General features: G+C 39.4%; 1 protein-coding gene across 1 annotated transcript in view; it reads right to left on the bottom strand.

Annotated features, from left to right (window-relative positions):
* Positions 1 to 538: 538 nt before the first annotated feature.
* LOC125000763 (guanylate cyclase soluble subunit beta-2-like) overlaps positions 539 to 20,843 on the bottom strand; it is a 54,430-nt gene continuing 34,125 nt past the window's right edge. The window contains exons 6-16 of the mRNA XM_047576415.1: positions 16,878 to 16,974; positions 10,227 to 10,327; positions 10,029 to 10,130; positions 8,417 to 8,507; positions 7,252 to 7,448; positions 5,929 to 6,052; positions 5,546 to 5,709; positions 5,145 to 5,291; positions 2,232 to 2,386; positions 1,681 to 1,862; positions 539 to 958 (exon numbers count right to left, since the gene is read on the bottom strand). Of these exons, the coding sequence (XP_047432371.1) occupies positions 777 to 958; positions 1,681 to 1,862; positions 2,232 to 2,386; positions 5,145 to 5,291; positions 5,546 to 5,709; positions 5,929 to 6,052; positions 7,252 to 7,448; positions 8,417 to 8,507; positions 10,029 to 10,130; positions 10,227 to 10,327; positions 16,878 to 16,974 (1,542 nt within the window). The 3' untranslated portion in view covers positions 539 to 776. The remainder of the gene's footprint in view (positions 959 to 1,680; positions 1,863 to 2,231; positions 2,387 to 5,144; positions 5,292 to 5,545; positions 5,710 to 5,928; positions 6,053 to 7,251; positions 7,449 to 8,416; positions 8,508 to 10,028; positions 10,131 to 10,226; positions 10,328 to 16,877; positions 16,975 to 20,843) is intronic.

Below are 20,843 nucleotides of genomic sequence, written 5' to 3'. Positions count from 1 at the left end.
CTTCATGAGGATGTAGGGGGGTGCCTGTCAGATTGAAGATCAAACTTTCATTGTCTGGCTCTGCTTTCTTGCCATAGGTTTGGACTTGTTTTGTCTTGCTGCCTCGTCGACCCCGGCGCGTCTTCTTAGGCGGACACTTTGGAGGCTGTAGGTGCCGCTGGATTGGCCTCCTAAAAAATCACTCTTGACACTGGAAACTGAAGTCAGTGTGACACCATCTTCAAAGTGGACCCTGCAAGGTGGCCTGGTGGAAGAGAGGCCTAGAGGAACTAGGTTCTAGTTGCTAGATTCTAGCAACACAGACAAGAAGAGCAGCAGTCTTTGAAAATGTCATCAGACTTGTAGACCTTGGAAACCACATTTGGAAATCCTCACAGTGATGCACTTCTTACATGCCTGTACTCAAGTGTCTGTAATATTTGTTGTTATTTTTTTTCTCCTCATATCCACAGTGGATACACACTGCACAGCTTGGCACAGTGGTGTCGGACAGGTGGCCAAAATTAAGAAGTAATTTATTTATCAGAACAGAATAGAATTTTAAATCACAGGCCAACCAGAATGGATATTTATTTAAAATGAGACACACTTTGTTTTTTCAGATGTATAATCAGAAATCATTCACACAGAAATATGAATTTAACTTTTTCCAATCCACAACAAAGCATTTAGAATAAAACCAAAGTCACTCTTTCAAATGAAAGACTCATCTGCAGCCTTTTTAGTGTGTTACTGTCTATTGAGACTTTGTTGATGTATTGAGACAGCTGGTGTCCTCAGAGTAAAAGACAGAGCCTGCTGTTGAGATTGTATGCAGGTGTGTCATAACTGTTGTCATTGCTCTCATATGGTGCCGTAATGTCCCAAGCAAATGGGGTGTCCACACCAAAGTCGTCAACATCTATGGGTATGTCTGTCTGCTCAGTCTCAGTTTTCACATCAAGCTTTTTGGCAGCCTCTAAAGAATAATAAAAGTGATATTACAAGTTAGCTATTATTGTCCTTTCTCAACCAATTAATAAATAAAAATAAATCCAGAATATTAATATTAATATCCAGGCATTAAGTTACAGCTACACCTGTGAACACTGTCAACGGCATTTCTGGGGCTCATAAAGTCTGTTTTAACATTTTCTTGTAGTCTATTTGAAAGAGTTACACTGAATGTGATATCAATACAGAAAGCAATTAATTGCTTCATTCCTCCCACTTACACGATGCAAGATCTTGTAAATTTTCCAAAGACTACTGTTTTTATGGTTTTAATGCCATTACTGTTACATTTCAGCAGATAAATAAGTAGTCTGAGGAATGACAAGTCAAGTGAATCAATGAAGCATGATGTGGGGACTAAGAGTAGTGGAACAAAACCACTGATATCTTGACGTTTTGCTAACCCATTATATAAGCAAATTAACCCATAAAAGTCTTCTCCAATCCTCTTAAGGTACTGTGCTGAATTATTAGGGATTGTGACACTCAGTCCCATCTAGCAATCTAAATTTTTGGTGGATACTTAGACCAATCAAGACGGGATCTGTTAATCTCAGGAGAAATGCTCAATACTAGATGTGTTGTCGGGAAACCATTACATGTTCATCAGAGTGTGAGCTGTAACTATGCTTTGTTGCTGACTTTACAGATATTTAAAACAGAAGTATCCTCCACTATGTGCTTTACCTTTTTTGATTGGATCATGAAGGTCATCCCTGTAAAGTCCTTTCCTTTCAACCTGTCTTCCCATTATATAATCTTCTGATACCAGCAGGTTCCCGAACAGGAAGTATGTCATCATCTGTCCTTTACCCTTCACCTCAATTTGTCCACGCTCCTTTATGTTGAATCCTGCATCCTTTAGCTCTCTGAAAATAGGATGGGTTGGGCAATGTGACGGGTACACACAGAGCTGACCAGTGTAGTAAATTATAAGGATAGCTACCACTTCCCTTCTCACTGTATATATACACTGATCAGACATAACATTATGACCATCTTCCTAATATTGTATATGTCAGCCTCCTTGTTAGTGGGTTGAGGGGAGGGGCAGTTTGAGCAGTTCCTGAAACGCTTGTGTGTGTGCATGTTTCAGGCTGCATCCTGTCAGCAATGGCTGCTGCTATCAACAAGTGTCATTGCTATGGGGTGGAGGTACCTGGTCTGGTCTAGGTGGATAGTACACATCAAGTAACAGAATGCCAATTCAAAATATGTCAAAAAAGCAAAACACACACCTGAAGGTGGAACTACTGAGGTGAATGTGGTCAGGAACTCCATGACTCTCCATCCTGGAGGCAGTGTTAACAGTGTCTCCAAACAGGCAGTAACGAGGCATTTTTTCTCCTACGACCCCAGCTAACACTGGTCCGGTATGGAGACCCACACGGATCTGAACAAACACACGCAACACACAGAGCACAGTAGCACAGTAGGGTAAGGAAAACGAGTGACAGAAAACAGTAGAGTCTGGACACCATTTTATGCGCTTGATAGTACAAAGGCAGAGCTAGACTGTGTAAAGATAAAATTTCATATTGAACACGCTCCACAATTAACTTGTACAGGCAAACTGTCTATCGTTGTCTTTGTACTTTATAACACATAATTATGTTATGATATATTTTTTGTGGGTGGCACAGGTAGTGGTTAGCACTACAGAAGACAGCGCACCCCTCATGCATTTTCCTTGATCAGCTGAAACAAGATGTCAGTTGTGGGTCAGAACTTCACATTATATATGCAGTTGACGGTTGAGGTAATTAATCACACCTAATTTTTTTTGCTATGTTATATTAATTCAGTTTACCCTGTTTTCTGTAACTCCATGTAAACTAATTTCTGAAGTCGGACCAACTCAATTATTTCAGGTTGTGCTTAACTAAAATAAATAAGTTGTCTTCATTGATTCAATGTAAACAAAACATTCAGATTAACCTGAAATATTCAACTTCATATAAACCACTTAAGAAGGTTGGAGCAAACAAATTATTTTAAGGTGTCTCATATAAAAATTCAAATAAAATTTTTCTTTCCGTACATTTTAATAAACACTCAGAAAGCATTCTTTTAAGAACTTGTTATTTAATGTTCAATTTAAAAAAAAAAATCAACATTTTTATACATTTTATGTATAAAGATGAACAGTCCTAGTTACACATGCATTTCAAATCTCATCTTTTCTTCTAAATCATGCTTAACAAACACACACTAAATAAATTTCAACCCAAGTCTTTTGATGAAATAACAAATAGAAAAGCTGAACAAACTTTTGTCTGTGAATGGAATGACAAATGTCTTCAGAAAACATGTATTAAAAAGTAATGCAGTCAGAGAGCTCCTCGTTCAGGACCTCTATTCTATTGATGACCATCTTAATGTCTTCGGGTGAATGGAAAGGATCGTCTCTCCCAGCTTGTATGTTCCAGTTGACCAGCCTCAGGTTCCTGCACTCACAAACAAAAGAAGCAACACAAGAGGACAACTGTAAGAATATACAGAAGAGTGCAGACCTAACGTTACATCATGAACTGCAGATGAGGGTAGGAAGTGATTTTCTACCAAGGTTAAGTTTTGTGTAGTTTACAGTTGTTTAAACCCATCAAACCAAGAAATCAAGAGTTTGTTTAGTTATTTAATTGAGAGCTGGAAGTTATGATCATAAATAAAGTGAAAATGAAAAAATCTGTAGTGCTGAAAAAAATTACATTTCAGCCTCCTGCATTTACGGTTGGTAGGAGCATAGGGTGTTGTAATACTTTGTACAACACTGCATCAATCCATAATAGGTTGGGCTGGATGATCTCGTTTAGAACTTGATTGATGAACATATCATATCATACAGATTAAAAGCAAAATTAACCTACTTACCATCCAGCTGATGTGCTGCATAAACTCACTGAGTTTATAGCCAACAGTTCCCTATTCTGTTTTGAAGTTCAGTGAAACGTTGGGTATACTGGTCCAGAGCCTCAAAGAACCCCCCCCCCCCCCCCCCAAGATTCTTACTTGCGATTCTGTTGAACTCAGCAAACACCTGAAAAGTAGAGAGAGGGGTGGGTAGGGGTGGGTAGGTATGGGTGTAGGGATGGGGTTTGTTGACTAGGTCGACACACAGTGGTAGTCCTGTCTTTGACAAGCACAGATTGTTATTGTTGGTAACTAAAGTTGGCTAAGTTAGCATAGTTGTAACTTAACAGCTGATCTTAAAATAAAATGATACATCCAGACTTGTTCTGATGTTCTGCCATGTGAATGTTGCGACATTACTACACGCATCATTATTAGCAAGCACGAAAAATATGGCGCTCACTTACAGAAAGAAAACGGTCTAAACAAGGGTAAAATATTACTCACCAAATGAGTGTTCCAAGCACAAGAATGCTCAAAATAACGTTAACGAGTGCCGTTGCAGGGATTACGTCCAGCTCCTCGTCCGTTGCGGGTATTTTGTTTAAAGTCAAACGTAGAGAGGAAGGAGCTGCGCATGCCCACACGTCGGGGGGGGGGGGGGGGGGGGGGGGGCGGGCGAAGGTCAAATCATAACCGAAGCTAAAGTACTAATGCCACTCCGTGAAACTACTCTGTTACAATACAAGTACAGGTCCTGCAGTGAAATTTCAATGAAGTAAAAACATATAACCACAAAAAGAAATACTTAAAATATTAAAAGTAAAAGTACCATACTACTGATTATTATTATATATCACAAACTCTCCATAAGGGAGAAACAGCCCACCAGCAACCCTGTACCCATCACTCTTACTCCCAGCCATTCCCTTTCTTCTTCTTCCTCTTCTTCTCCAAATCAGATGGACTACACATAGCGGAATTTTCAACAACTGAATTTTCAGCAACAACTATTTTTGGACTAAATTTGGACAAAATCAGATGGACCAAACACAGCCCAATTTTCAACGACTATTTCTGAACTAAATCAAGACTATGACGGACTGACCAGATTTAGTCCAAAAACCAATGTCCAAATGACCTCTGGTGTTTGGTGGGTTGTGATGTGCTCAGACTACTCTGTATAGTCTAAGAAATATCTTTCTATTAACACTGTCACAAAAGCTCCACATCTTCTCTCCTTGTCATGATTTACATGGTCAAAATATCAACTAGAAAGGCTAAATATATGCCATTCTTACCTGTATGGGCTTTCCTGTTACAGGGTTGATAACTTCTCTCGCAGCAATTTTCATACCCAAAGCAAAATTTGCCACTCTGTGGGCATGGGTTTTTGTAGGGACTGGAACACCACCAACGACCATATATGCATCACCAATAGTCTCAACCTTTAGCAAACCAAGTTTGTGGTTAAAAAAATAATTCAGGTATTATTTAATTGAACAATGTAAAACACAACTTCAAGAAATTCTACAAGTCCAGTTGCCTTTATTCATTGCCTTTTGGATAATCTTGACAAACTTCACGGATATTCAAAGATATGTTTTATACAGAATGTAGATTTTATAAAACAATAATATCATTTCCTAAAGATTGTGAATGTGAAGCTGAATAAAATGGGTACTAAATATCTTGTGGATACCTTGTAGATGTCATGTATGTTGGTGAGTCTGTCAAACTTGGAGTACATGGAGTTCAGCAGATGAACGATATGGATGGGCTCACAGGCAGCGCAGATGTTAGTGAAGGTTACCACATCACTGAATAAAATCGTGCACACTTCAAACTCTCCTGAGAAGACAGACACTTTGACAGCACAACAGAAGGAAATGGTGACAGCTGTGGCTCAGTAGGTAGGTTCATGGGTTTATTGACAGCCCTGATTCAACCCCCAATCGACCACATGACATTGAACCCCCCAGTTGCATGACTTCCAATGGGTAGAAAGGTGCTATATAAAAAAACAAGACCAAATGTAGATACTGATTGAAATTGACAGCTGGGTTGGTAGACCAATAGACTGACCTGCCTTGACGCTCTTCCCCTCTTTAAGCTGATTAGCTATGTGACGTGGAAGCATGGCATACAGCAAAGTTTCTGTCTTCTCTTTTTCAGCCTCCAGATGTTGGGACAGGATTCTGAGTTCCTCCTACACATTCAGGCACATATATACAGCTTAGATATAGTCAGAATACAACCTGACACATACATTTATTGGTGATATTTGTGATTGTTTCTCATGCAAATATGCATTTTTCCCTGTGTGTGTTTATCTTTCTGTCTGTCTTCTTTTAACTTGTCACTCATAAAACCTAAAGATGGTTGTGGGGACCTGTAGCTTATGCCAACTGTCATTGAAAGAGACACCCTGGGCAGATGGTCTGTCACAGGGACAACACAGAAAGACAAACAACCATTCATACACATGCACATCTGCATCCAATTTAGAAACACCAAATATTGTGAAGTCAGTACTCCAGGAAGTGCAAGTCAATGGTTGATAGACACTGATCAGGCATAACATTATGACAATCTTTCTAATATTATGTGGTTCCCCTTTTGCTGCCAAAACAGAATCATAACTAATGTATTTATTCTAGAGAGTCAGCCTGCTGTGATTGTCTGTGCAGGTGGGACTGTTTTACTCATGACTCGAGTTATTCCTCCAGAGTCTTTGTGTTTCGTATGGTGCTGTGCTTTTTATAGCAGTCTGCTGCGATTGTCTATCAAGAGTGCTGGGTCCGGAAGAGCTATATGGTTCAGAGTGGCAAATGTTTGGCAGGACCCCAGTGTGACGTTGTCCCAGAGCTCCGACCCACCTCAGCCCAGCAGCTTCTGGGAATGCGAGTTTTGGCTTTGCTCCGACCCCAGAGAAAAAGCCAACCACACAGCCACACAGTCAGCCTCCCCCTTGTCGAACTGACTTCCAGCGTACTCATATGGACCCCCCCTAAGCTTCTGATCCTCTCCCTTTTTTAGTTTACTTTGCAGAAGTCCTTTAACATTAAAATATTATTTTTTAATCCTTTGTCTTTCTGTTGTGTTTTACTCTATTCTCCACGGGTCGGTCTACCTGAATCTGAAGGACAGGTTACAGAGTCATCCAGCCCTCACAATTTGTGTTTTCATACCCACTTAAATCCTGATGCTTGCCCATTTTTCCTGCTTCAAACACATCAACATTAAGGACAAAATTTTCACTTACTACCTATTATTTAGATATATCCCACATACTAACAGCTGCTGAGAAGAAGAGATAATCAGTGTTATTTACATCAATGTCAGTGGTCTTAATGTTATGTCTGGTAGTGGCATTGAAGAAACGCTAACTAGAAGTTGAAATTCTACTTTTTTTCTCTCAAGCTGGTTTGTGAGCTCCATCTCAGCTAGACGCTGCTGGTTGAGAAGAACCAGATCTCTAGTGACGTCATGCTGAGCAAGGTCAGCCAAGTGAAGGCCAACATCTTCAAGTTCCTGGAGGCTTCGTAGTTTTGGAGAACACAAGTATAACATACAGCCAAGGGACTCCATCCACAACATTTGACCTGTAAATAAAATAAACATAAGTCAATTCAATTTTACTTATATAGTGCCAATAACAATACAAATTGTCTCAAGACGCTTTACAAAAAACGGCCTGAAACCTCCAGAGCAAGCCTGAGGGCGATGGTGGCAAGGAAAAATTCACTTTTAACAGGAAGAAACCTTGACTCATTTGCCGAAGGCCAGCTGACCTATTGTGGGACCAAATTCCTATTGTGAAAACAACTTTCAAATAAAATTCTGAACTTCATCTTGGTCACCTTCTCTGCTATTTTCCCAGCATATTTCAGTGTTCAGAAACTGCAGGGATCACCCTGAAAGTGGATAAGTCAAGAAGGCCATCATGGGTCTGGCTGTGATCAAAAGTACATGTCAAATACATTTTTGAGATTTGAGATAGATTTTTTTTTCGTACATAGTTAATATAATACTAATTATATGCTAATACACATACTTAAGCATCCGATATGTTTCATTTTAGTGGTGGAGGGGTAGAGCAGACCATAGTATTATTAAATAAAAATGCAAGTAAGTCTACCTAATACCTCTACTGACACCTCCATGGGACAAAGTCTGCATCCCATCAATGAGTGCCAGAGTCAGTTCCAGAGCAATGTTACCTGCTGTGGCATTACCATCTGCAGAGACTCCCATGCTCAGAATCAGGCCCAGGAGAGCTATATTTAATCTCACAAGCAGGACTTGTGAACTGAAAAGAAAATACTTAACAACTAAAATAATTAAAACTTTGCCTTTTCCAGCTGCACTAGAATCTTCTAAAAGAAGCAATGGTAAAATATTTATCACTCAGTGGCTCATATTCGTGATCCGTTTTCAACATCATTATAAAAATGAGCCTTTTGACTGTATAAACATCTTAATGCAGGAAAATAAATCTCTTTCTTTCTCACTTGGCTGGTGCTTCACTCAATTTCCCCCAGTGGAGGAACTGGCGGAGATTCAAACCCACCTCTTAGTTTGAGTGCATTTTTGTCTTTGTTGCTCTTCAAAACAAACTGACTGTTGATGAATTTCTTGATGCTTTCAATGGTAAAGGTCACCTGGAGGGCAGAAGTGTGCAATACTGGTTTAATGTTTACAGTTGTCCACCATTATAATCTATTATGTTAATCTATAGTACAAAACTAAATTTATTTTGTTTTTGTTATTAGTACATTCCACAGGGTTTACATGCAATATGATTTCTACGTCTGGTAGGATGAAGGATTGCTGAAGGACATAATCAGAATTAGAATTAGAATCAGAAAACCTTTATTTGTACCACAAATTTGGGAAACTGTACACATAAATACATAAATATGTAGGGATAGAAAAAGCATTATTTGTCTAAAAAATAATGTGGAAATTTCTCTGAAATTTGTTGTGTCATTTTACAGATCACACTTTTGGACTTTTTGCTCAAATAGCCTATATAAATCTGCATGCGTGTCATTAGTCTGTCTATTTTTATTGTTTGTTTGTTTTTATCATCACTAGAAATACAATACCCAATGTCTGGCCAAAAAATAGATACGAGCTTCTTATTGGATAATCACCGTTATTCACCGATGGACAAAATTCAAAGTGTGGCTGAACACTGGGATGTTGCACTTCCCAATGTTAAAAAAAAATGCTGTTGCACCGCTGCTGTTGGCTGCTTGGGTTGGGGAGCGATGCAAGGCCGGGGAGAACCAGGAATAGAGAGTTGTTTGGACATATTTGTTGGTGAGAGTTTTGAATAGCATATTTCTTGTAAATGGTAAATTGTCTTGCTCTTATATAGCGCATTTCTACCTACTCAAAGGTACTCAAAGTGCTTTTACAGTTAGAGATACATCCACCCATTTGCTCACACAATCACACACAGCTTCACAAACCAGTGCCAGTTGCACTGGGAGCAACCAGGGGTTTAGTGTCTTGCTCAAGGACACTTTGGTATATGGAACACTTGGGGGATCGAACTGCTAATCCTTGTGGACAACTCTCTCTAATTAGCACCCAGCTACCTGCTTTTGTGGAGTATTAAATTGAATTTACTGTTCCGTGGAAAGACAGAGTTGAGGAGGCTAATGATCACAAGAGAGCTTAACATGCTGAGATGGCAGCAAAAGCTGAGCAGTGGGGGTGGAGCACCTGTGTGTGGTTGGTGGAGGTGGACTGCCGTGGATTTGTCAGACAGTCTCCATTGCTCTCGTAAGTGAGCTGGGCAGACCGTTTGTAGATTAATGTTGTGTCTGGGTGTGCAGGTTGTGGTTAAGTCCTGTATCCTCGTAACCCACCCCCTACCTGAACCAAGGTCTGTATCCTCACTCGCCCCTTCCCTTCCCAGGGAGAGAGGTAGCTTGGACACATGAACAACACAATTTATTCAATATAAAAGGGCTAAGTTAATTTGTCAGTGGTCGAAAGTCACAGAAAAGGGTTGTGTGGTGGCAGCATGGAGGGTGGTGACTCCAGAACACCTTCTTAAGGTGTTGTGGGCCTAACTTAATGAAACATCTGCTGGTGTATTTGAAAGTATTCTGTATGCATCTGTTACTTGTTTATATCTCTTAGTTCTGTGACTTAGTTCTGTGGTTTACCTGTGGGTATATAATAGTGAAGAATTGGTCCAGTGTAGCACCTCTGGCCTGAAGACCTGGAACAAACCTCTGTATGTTCACCCCTGTCTGCTTTATCTTCAGCTGACAGTTCAGAACGGAGACAAAGAAAGATTGGTGCTTTGAAATAAACCATCTGAAACTCATTACATGTAAAAACAACATAAACACATTCCTCACATCTTCATCAAAGATGATGTGGAAAGGGAAAGCTTTGCAGAAAGCTTTTTCTTCCACCCACAGCTTATCTGGGTAACATGGAGTGAAGGTGGACTGGTTGCCTAGGAAGAAAATCAAGCACCCCCGTTCCATCATTTCCTGCATTGAAAATACCCTTAGAAATGCGCAAAACCCAAATATCACAATAAATAACTGGAAATGGAAACACGTACATTTAAAAAAAGAAAGAAAGAAAGAAAAAAAAGCAACTGTCAAATATCCTTAAAACTATTTTACGCGCATGAGGTGTAAAATTCAGACGTATCAATATAACAGTTTGTCACAAAAGTGTGAGTGTGGTTGTTTGCCTATATGTTAGCCCTGTGATAGACTGGTGACCTTTCCAGGGTGTACCATGCCTCATGACCCTAGTGAGGATAAGCTGTAATAGAAGATGTGATCGAAACATGTACAAAACTATTGAAATTTCACAACAATGTAATGGAAATGCAGCTAATGTCAAAAATGTTTATCATCAGATAGTGTATTTGGCAGGATTGTGCACACTACATAATCTGTTCTTCAACAGACACATCGCACATTTATTTACTGTACACGACCACCATTCTTCAAGACAGATTCCCGCAATTACACATATGTGGTCATGAACAAACTCTTATCATTATTAAACTCCAACTGGCCAACAGTCTTTTAGCACCAAAGAAGCTCCTGAGTCGCTCCATGACTGGCGAAGCATCTTCATAAAACCCTACAAGTTCAGTTGCTGTTGTAATAGCTTGATTTATTATTTTCTTTATGCACAATCAGTCCATCATTAAGTCTGTGGACATTCTAAGTCATCCAGGTCATGGTATTTCCAAAAAGCGTTCCTCTTTCCCTAAAGACTAGGGGTGTAAGAAAATATCGATACACTACAATATCGTGATTTTTTTTCATGAAACTGTATCAATATTCAACAGCACTGTATCGATATTTTTATTAACAATTTACATGCAAATATTCACAGCGGTGGTTCATTTTTGTGTTCCATTTAAAACTTTGACTGCTAGTTGGCAGCAGCCATCATGTTCGCCATGCTAAAAGCAGCAAAAAATCTCACGAGGACACCGGAAAATCTCATGTTAAATTTTAAACAAAAAGACGGCTCCTGTAGCATTCAAAGCTGGTGTGTGGACATACTTTGGTTTTCGAACAAAGGAAGGCAATAAAGATTGCAACAAGAGTCATGCAGTTTGTATGGTCTGCAATGCAATACTCGAGAACACAACAAATTTACGTGTACATATGGGTAGACACTAATGACGATGTAACGTTACAGGCTAACGTGAAACAAATGGATCCGGCTCAATGGACTATTGAAGTTAGCTTCACGTTACGTTTCAAAACTACCAGCGACCTCAACTCAGGTGACCTGTGTGCCCTGAGTGTTGCGGAGAATGAGGGGTTTTGTAATATGATAAAAACACTGGAGCCCTGTTACACTGTCCCTTGACAACACATCACAGACATTGCTCTCCCCAAGTTGTACAGAGAAGTCATAGTGACGATGATGGACTCTCTCAGCTCAGCAGAGAGAGTTGCTTTGACATGCGATGCTTGGACTTCAAGGGCCACTGAACCATATCGTATTACAGCACATCACATAGCAGACCACTGGAACCTTAAATCCCATGTAATGCAAACCTGAGCAATGCATGACAGTCATATTAGGGAACATATTGCCGCGTTTCTGAATGCGGCTGTGACTGAATGCGGTTTGGGTGCAAAACATCCCGTTGTTGTTACAGATAATGCATCTAACATGACTGTTACAGCGAGACTTGCAGGCATGACTCAAATTACAGTGCTTTGCACACAGTCTGAATCTCGCCTCAAAGAAAGCACTGAAAATTCAGTCAGTGGCACGACTTCACGGCAGAGTCAGATGTCTAACAGTGTTTTTCAGGTGTAGCAGCGAACAGTTAAAGCAAAAACAGGGCCTGCTCCAGCTACCAAGTCATAGGTTGATCACAGATGATATTACAAGGTGAAATAGCTCTTATGAGATGATAGAACGATTTTTAGAACAGCAACAAGTCATCTGTGCAGCTCTGTCAACCTATGACTTGGTGGCTGTGGTGAAAAACACATCTTCACATTAAACAAGTCTGACATCACGTGTGCAGAGGAAGTGCTCAGGGCACTATGAAGGATGCCACCCTGTTAATGTCAGAGGAGAGCACGCCAGCATTGTCCATCATTGCTCCTCTTCATGCCAAGCTTGTAATAGGTGCGCAAGAATCCCCTGATGACAGACAACAACGTGGCCTACCTTGATAATTGGAACTCTTTCTGGGGAAAGCCTCATCTGATTAGATGAGATGGAGTTCACCCCACCTTGGCGGGTGCTTCTCTTATCTCTAGGAATTTGGCCGATTTTATAAACCCCCAAAAAACATGAGAATCCAGTTCAGCCCACTTCTCTTGTACTGTCTCACACCCATAACTCTCCAAACTCCATAGCTGTCTGCTCCCAGATTTTTTAAATAAAAAAATAACAATAGACGAGTTATTCATAGGAACCTTATATAAATCAAAACAAATTTAATAGTACAACAGAAAAATAAGAAAATTAAATGTGATCTTTTAAATGTCAGATCTCTGACTGACTGATCATCAGATTGATCTATTTAGTTTGAGTGAAACATGGCTGCAGGAGGATGAATATGTCAGTTTAAATGAGTCAGTTTAAATGAAATCGCCCGCCTGCTTCTTACTCAGAATTTTTAGCTTAATTCTCTGAGTTTATATGGGATTTGGTGCTTAGAACAGATAAAGTCATTATAGTAGGTGACTTTAACATCCATGTTGATGTTAGCAGTGACAGTCTTAGCTCTTCATTTATGTCATTACTAGACTCAATTGGCTTTTGTCAGAATGTAAATGGTTCAACTCACTGTAGACATTTATCTGATGATGCTTTACCTTCAGTATTTACCTCAGTGCCTTATGTCAGTGATGTGGATGGCAGGAACCACAATCTAACTCCAACTCAAATAGATTATTTTGTTAATAGCACGACAACATCACTTAGTACAACTTTAAATCTAATTGCTCTTCTGAAAAAGAAATTGATAACTTGGAGGAGGGTAGCTCTATGGTATAATGGACAGCTGCGTAGTTCAAACCAGGCAGTTCGAAAGCTGAAAAGAATTTGGCATTCCATTAATTCTGAAGAAGCTCACATAGCCTGGAAAGATAGTTTAACAACTTATAAACAGCATATTATTCTTCATTAATAGACGAAAACAAGAACAACCCCAGATTTCTTTTCAGCACTGCAGCCATCTATTCCCTCAGCCCTCAGCAGTAATGACTGGTGTAATTAAACCTTTACTTAAAAAACCTACTCTTGACCAAGAGGGGGGGTAAAGGGGGGGAAGGTTGGGCTAATTCCCAACCTTCCTTTTATTTCTAACATGTTGGAAGGGGTTGTTGCCAATCAGTTGTGTGATCATTTAAACAAGAATGGTTTGTTAGAAGAATTTCAGTCAGGTTTTAGAGTTCATCATAGTACAGAAACGGCTCTGGTTAAAGTTACCAACAATCTCCCCATGGCTTCAGACAATAGACTTGTCTCTATACTTGTCCTGCTAGATCTTAGTACTGCATTTGACACTATTGATCACAGTATTCTACTACAGAGACTTGAAAGTGTGATCAAGATTGCAGGAATTGCATTAGACTGGTTTGAATCATATCTGTCAGACAGATTCCAGTTTGTCCATGTAAACAACAATTCTTCTATATACACCAAAGTAAGCTATGGCGTTCCTCAGGGTTCTGTGCTAGGACCAGTATTATTCACATCATACATGCTTAGGCAATATTATTAGAGGGCATGGGATAAACTTCCACTGCTACGCAGATGATACTATATTTATCCATGAAACCACATGAAACTAATCAGCTGGTTAAACTCCAAGCATGCCTAAAAGATATAAAGGCTTGGATGACATGTAATTTTCTACCTTTAAACTCAGACAAAACAGAAGTCACTGTACTTGCCCCTAAACATGTCACAGAGATTCATTATCTAATCACCTAGTTTCATTGGATGGCATTACCGTGGCCTCCAGTACTACCGTGAAAAACCTTGGTGTTATATTTGACCAGGATATGTCCTTTAATTCTCACATAAAGTAGGTGACCAGGACTGCTTTCTTTCACCTGCATAATATTGCCAAAATTAGGAGCATCCTTTCTCAGAGTGGTGCGGAAAAACTACCTGGACTTAACCATCCCTTAGTTATGCTGCTATAGGCCTAGGCTGCTCGGGGACAACGTACTGAGGACATGTCCTCTACTTTCTGTTCTTTGGCACCAAGTTCCTATCCACTAATCTCTTATATGTGCATTCCTCAAACAAGCGTCTCTGCGGTGAGAGTTTTCTCCTCTGCAGGAGGCATTGTGAATGTCCAGAGAAGCATCCTGAAAGCTGTGCATGTGGACCAGCTTCTCCACAAAAATCTTGAGATTATAAATTAAGCACTGACATACAAACTGGAACAACATATACAATCCAGAGAATGTTTACTATATTTAATTTTGTTGAGTCCTGCAAGCTCTTTCATTTCTATAGGATACAGATGGGTAAATCCCTTTATTAAGATTGCACAGAAAAAGTGGATGTTGCAGGGTTTTGTACTTTTTTTTATTTATAACAGTCTACATTTTTTGTTAATGCCTATTCTAAGAATCCTACAAGCACTTTCATAGTTTACATATATGTATATATATAGAGAGGGGGGTATATGTTGATTAATTTGTGGTAACAGTCAGAAAAGGTGTTATGCTTAATGGTGCAGAGACCGTATTTTCTTTTGATAACTACTTCGAAGACAAAAATTCAGATGTTTCGGGTCTTAATGTAATATTATTTACATAATTTTATTTTCTTCATATTAAGCTCAAAACAGTTGATGTTGCAGAAAACGTGTTATGTTTGATTGTACAGGGACTGCAGTGCAAAACAAATGTACATCCCTCTGTTCTGCTTCTGATGTTTAGCAATGTAACAGTTTTACAATCAAATTCTTAAAAAAAATCACAATATATCGTCATTACTATAGTATCGCAGTATATCATATCATTGCCCCTGTATCGCAATACATATCATATCACGAAAATTCTTGCAAATACACACCCCTTCTATAGACCCATTACCATAAATTTTCCATACAATCTTAACTTCTGTCCCCAAGGAGTTTCAACCTAATTCACACATTCAGAAGTCCAGTTGCCTTTTTAACGCATTTTGGGTGCCCATAATTAAGGAGGACATCTGATGTCCTTTTCCAGAAGTTTCTTTCATGTCTTGGTGGAATATCTTTAACATAAATATACCTTTCCACAGCGAGTCGTTATGGTGCGATTCCCCTCTAAAATTATTAGCTTCTGCTACGACGACCCTCTCTTCTGGGAAGTGTGCTTACACAAACCCTTGGCTGTGTGTAGAGGGGCTCCTAACATGGCTTTGATTATATACAAAGAACTTTCAACATAGAAATCTGCTTACTTAATGACTATTTCACTCTCAGACCATTCCCTAGTGATGAGAAGTACGGTTCTTTTCAAAGACTGCTCTGATGGTTGCTCATTTAGTACGACCCAGAGCATTCTATATTAGCCTAATTTTTGTTGCCAATTTTGAATGGTTTGTAAGTATGTTGGTAAGCAATTTTTCATTAACTGTTAGAAGCATTGTTTTAATGTTTTTTTTGTGTTATGGAAAAATATACAGTTACTATTTTAATCAAAACTTTAAAAGAACAACTACCACAGAACCATAGCAAACCAGTCAAATAGGTGGTGGGGTGGGGGGTCATATGCTGCGATCGGGGTGCATGGAGTGAGATCTGACCTCCTTCTCCATTGCTGTTAATATCTAAGGTGGTCATAATGTTTTGGCCATCTGGGTGACTCAGCATTATGTTGCCATAGCAATATAATGTGTAATTCTGTACATCTTACTGCTTTAATGAGCACACTGTGAAAAACAGAAGTTTGTCTAGAACTATGGAAAAAAAATCATGTGTGTAAATTGCGGCCGGGACAAGTGTGGAAAGAGAAAAGTTACAGACAGTTTTGGACAACTTCCCACACTCTAAGTGATTAGGTCCATTTTAGCGCAAACATTCCACACAATACGCACCCTTTATAATCTCAAAATTTCTCCAAAAATTATCATTGGCATTGAACAGTGACTGATCAAAAACTATATGACCTACCAAAACATGGATTATACACCAATACACAAGACTTGTGTCTACAGTTTAAAGTTTAAATGATGTTTCTAGGTAAAAGTATGCCTGGGCAGTAGATGTTTAAAAAACTCTCTTTTTCATTCTTTATTTTTCTTTGCCCGTCCGATTCATTTGAATGGAAAATGTTTCAGTTTTTCGTAGAGAAAAGTGATAGCAAACCGATCCCGATCAAACCACACATTTTGATATATACCTTGGAATTAAGGGACGAAAAAAGGGACGAAGAGCATGAAACACGCAATATAACAATATCCCCGGCATAGCCCTGAGACGCTGGCCCAGTGCGTTACCCCATGGCCCTAAAAACAACACACACAAAAAAAAGCATTGGTGTAATATGTTTTACCTTTTTTTGAGAGAATCACAGATCTCATCAACTCCCAGCCACTCATTTTTCCCGCCAGTGACGCATACCTGTCTCTCATTCTTCTGTATAATGCCTCCTAGGGTAGATCATAAAGTTTGGTGAGTCAAGAGTAGAAACACACATAATCACATGACCAAGCGACAAATAACCCATCAAGGCAGAAAGTTCAAGTGTTGAAACAGATGACAAGCAAAAAGAATATGAACATTCACACTTCCACTAAAGAAATAAAAATTTGTGATGGTCACTGAAATACTTAACACTGACAAATATAATAATAATTACAAATTTACTGAAAATTAACTAATGAAAATCAGACATTGATTTTAAATTTTAAAATTGTAATTTTTGGCACAGGACTCTGAAGCAGCTCCAGAATATAACCAAGCCTCCCCCATGTTTCACAGTAGCCACAGTGTTATTTTCTTTGGAACATTAATTTTTGCTTCTCTCTCTTTTCTGGGGGTTCCATCATTTTTCATCATTTCATTCATATTTTGTTTTAAAATGATTGTGTTGAACCACAATACGAAAGCAATGTCTGATTGTTAATTTTTGTATTTTTATTTATTTTTACTTTTGTCCATGGCATTTCTAAAATTTTGTCAACATGTATATATAATGTGCTTGGCTGTTAAATCCCTTACAGTAGGAAACCGTCCGCGTCCCATCATTGCAAAATTTGAACATTTTCAACAGAAGGTACTTGTGAAGAGCAAAGGACGCGAACTCAAGGGCACCTCTTTCGGAATTAACGACCAATTCCCGAAAGAAATCAGCGAGAGGCGTAAAGTGCTGTGCCCGATTCTCAAGGATCATCGGCAGAGAGAAAAGAGGGTCGCGCTTACAGTGAACAAACTCTACATCGACGGTCAGCTGTTCCCGGATGCAAACATCAGCCCCTGGCTCTACTGAACAATAAGTATTTATTCAAATAAGCCATGTATATTTTATATATTTGTACAGTGGGGGAAATAAGTATTTGATCCCCTGCTGAATTTGTAAGTTTGCCCACTTCCATAGAAATGATCAGACTCTGGTTTTTATGGTTGTTTACTGGTTATGGGTATAGACAGAATATCAATCGAAAATGCATAAAAAACACACAATCTAAAAGTTATAAATTGTTATGTATTTTATTAAGGGAAATAAGTATTTGATCCCCAACAATTCACTTAGAATTCAGGCTCCTACAGATTGGCTGGTGCGCATGTGGCACACAGCTGTGCTCAGTCAACTAATTACCAATACTCCTGATCTTAACTCGTCATGTATATAAAGCACACCTGCTCTAAGAATCAGTTTCTTACATTCCAACTTCTACAGCACCATGGGCAAGACCAAAGAGCTGTCAAAAGATGTCAGGGACAAGATTGTAGACCTGCACAAGGCTGGTATAGGTTACAAAACCATCAGCAAAAGGCTTGGTGAGAAGGTGACAACTATTGGTGCCATTATTCGCAAGTGGAAGACCCATAAAAGGACCATCAACTGTCCTCGGTCTGGAGCTCCCCGCAAAAATCTCGCCTCATGGAGTGAGGATGATGATGAGAAAGGTGAGGGAGCAGCCTAAAACAACACGGCAGGAGCTTGTTAATGATCTGGAAGCAGTTGGGACCTCCGTCACCAAGAAAACAGTTGGCAACACACTGCGCCGTTATGGATTGAACTCTTGCAGTGCCCGCAAGGTCCCCCTGCTCAAGAAGGCACATGTACAGGCCCGCCTTAAGTTTGCCAGTGAACATCTAAATGACTCAGAGAAGGCTTGGGAGAAAGTGCTGTGGTCTGACGAAACCAAAGTTGAGCTATTTGGCATTAACTCGACCTGCCGTGTTTGGAGGATGAAAAAACGTGAGTATGACCCAAAGAACACCATACCCACGGTTAAGCATGGAGGTGGAAACATCATGTTTTGGGGCTGTTTTTCAGCAAAGGGTACAGGGAAACTTCACCGCATTATGGGGCCAATGAATGCAGCCATGTACTGTAACATCTTGGACAAAAACCTTCTTTCCTCAGCAAGAACACTGAAGATGCCTCGTGGGTGGGTTTTCCAACATGACAATGACCCAAAACATACTGCCAGGACAACAAAGGAGTGGCTCAAGAAGAAGCATATTAAGGTCATGGAGTGGCCTAGTCAGTCTCCAGACCTTAACCCGATCGAAAACCTGTGGAGGGAGCTGAAGCTCCGAGTTTCCAAGAGGCAGCCAAGAAACTTGAAGGATTTAGAGACTGTCTGTAAAGATGAATGGGCCAAAATCCCTCCTGCGCTGTGTGCAAACCTGGTGACCAACTACAAGAAACGTCTCATCGCTGTGCTTGCCAACAAAGGTTTCTCTACAAAGTACTGACTTGTGTTGTGCTTGGGGATCAAATACTTATTTCCCTTAATAAAATACATAACAATTTATAACTTTTAGATTGTGTGTTTTTTATGCATTTTCGACTGATATTCTGTCTATACCCATAACCAGTAAACAACCATAAAAACCAGAGTCTGATCATTTCTGTGGAAGTGGGCAAACTTACAAATTCAGCAGGGGATCAAATACTTATTTCCCCCACTGTATCTATATCATAAATGTGTACATTTGAATATATAAATATAAATATTTAGAATAGAAAAAAATAGAAAAAAACCCTCACCTCATACATCCCCCCTGTTATTCTTCTTTTTTCCTTCTCCCTCTGTCCATGTCTCCCTGCCCTCCACACTTCCCTCCACTCACCCCCTCACCCTACCACATATCTCCGACACAATAATTTCCTTTTTTTCGCGGTGCTCATGTTATTAAGTTAACTATCCATTTTCCAGGTACTGATGCTATTGTTGATATGTTTCTATGACATTGTTATTTCAACACTCACCTCCTGATCTCTCTCCCTTGTCTGTAAATCCTTTCATGCTGACAGCAGCAGACGGCTCCTTAGAGACATACAAAATCCTCTACCAACACAACATACAAAGGAGGACTGAATGCTTTCAATCTCCATGTCTCAGTAAACTATCATCTCTTGGAATGTACATGGCATTCGCTCACAGGCAAATAAAATTAAAATTATGGATTATATCTCCAACTCAATCAAGAAACTCACTTACAAGATTCAGAAGAAAAATCTCTTACAGATCCAAATTTTTAATCAAGTTTCTCTTCCTGTTTCAATAGTAGACAAAGAGGAGTCCCAATTTTGGTCCACAAGAGACTCATATATACCTTAAACAAATGATAACAGACACAGAAGGTCGATACATCATCGTTCAGGCGTCAATCTTTAATAAATTATACACAATTGCAAACATTTATGCCCGAATAACAATGATCCGGCCTTCTTCCACTAAGTATTTTTGAAATTATCTGACATAGTTGTCACCTCCATTACAATCATTGGAGGGGACTTTAACACAGTCCTGAATTCCTCTCTAGATCGGTCCCATAACTCGACACACACAAAAAAATCACAATCAGCCAAAGTCCTCAAAGAATACATGGATGAGTTTGGACTTGGCGATGGTTGGAGAATCAAAAACCTGACAAAGAGTGAATACACTTTCTTTTCCCCAGTACACCAGTCCTTTTCTAGAATTTACTTTTTTTCTGTCAAACAATTCTATTGTACAAAGAATCAACACCAGTATACACCCTATTATAATCAGTAATCATGTACCGGTGTCCCTCCACCTTCAAATAGGACCCTCCCTAAAACCGTCACCCACCTGGAGCCTCAACACCTTATTACTGAGGGACCCTGAATTTGACTCATTAATAAGGACGGAATGGAAGTGGTGTTTGGATATAAATGACTCTCCAAATTTATCCCAATCTCTGATCTGGGAAACAGGGAAAGCCGTAATCAGATGCAAAATTATATCTTACTCCTCTTACAAGAAAAAACAGGACCAACAAGCAGAAAAAAAACATTCAGGATAAGATTAAAGAATTT

Source organism: Mugil cephalus, chromosome 23, assembly GCF_022458985.1.
Source record: "Mugil cephalus isolate CIBA_MC_2020 chromosome 23, CIBA_Mcephalus_1.1, whole genome shotgun sequence".
In the NCBI taxonomy this organism is placed as follows: domain Eukaryota; kingdom Metazoa; phylum Chordata; class Actinopteri; order Mugiliformes; family Mugilidae; genus Mugil; species Mugil cephalus.
The sequence above is the reverse complement of the archived record's forward strand: the minus strand, read 5'-3'. Positions and strand labels throughout refer to the sequence as shown.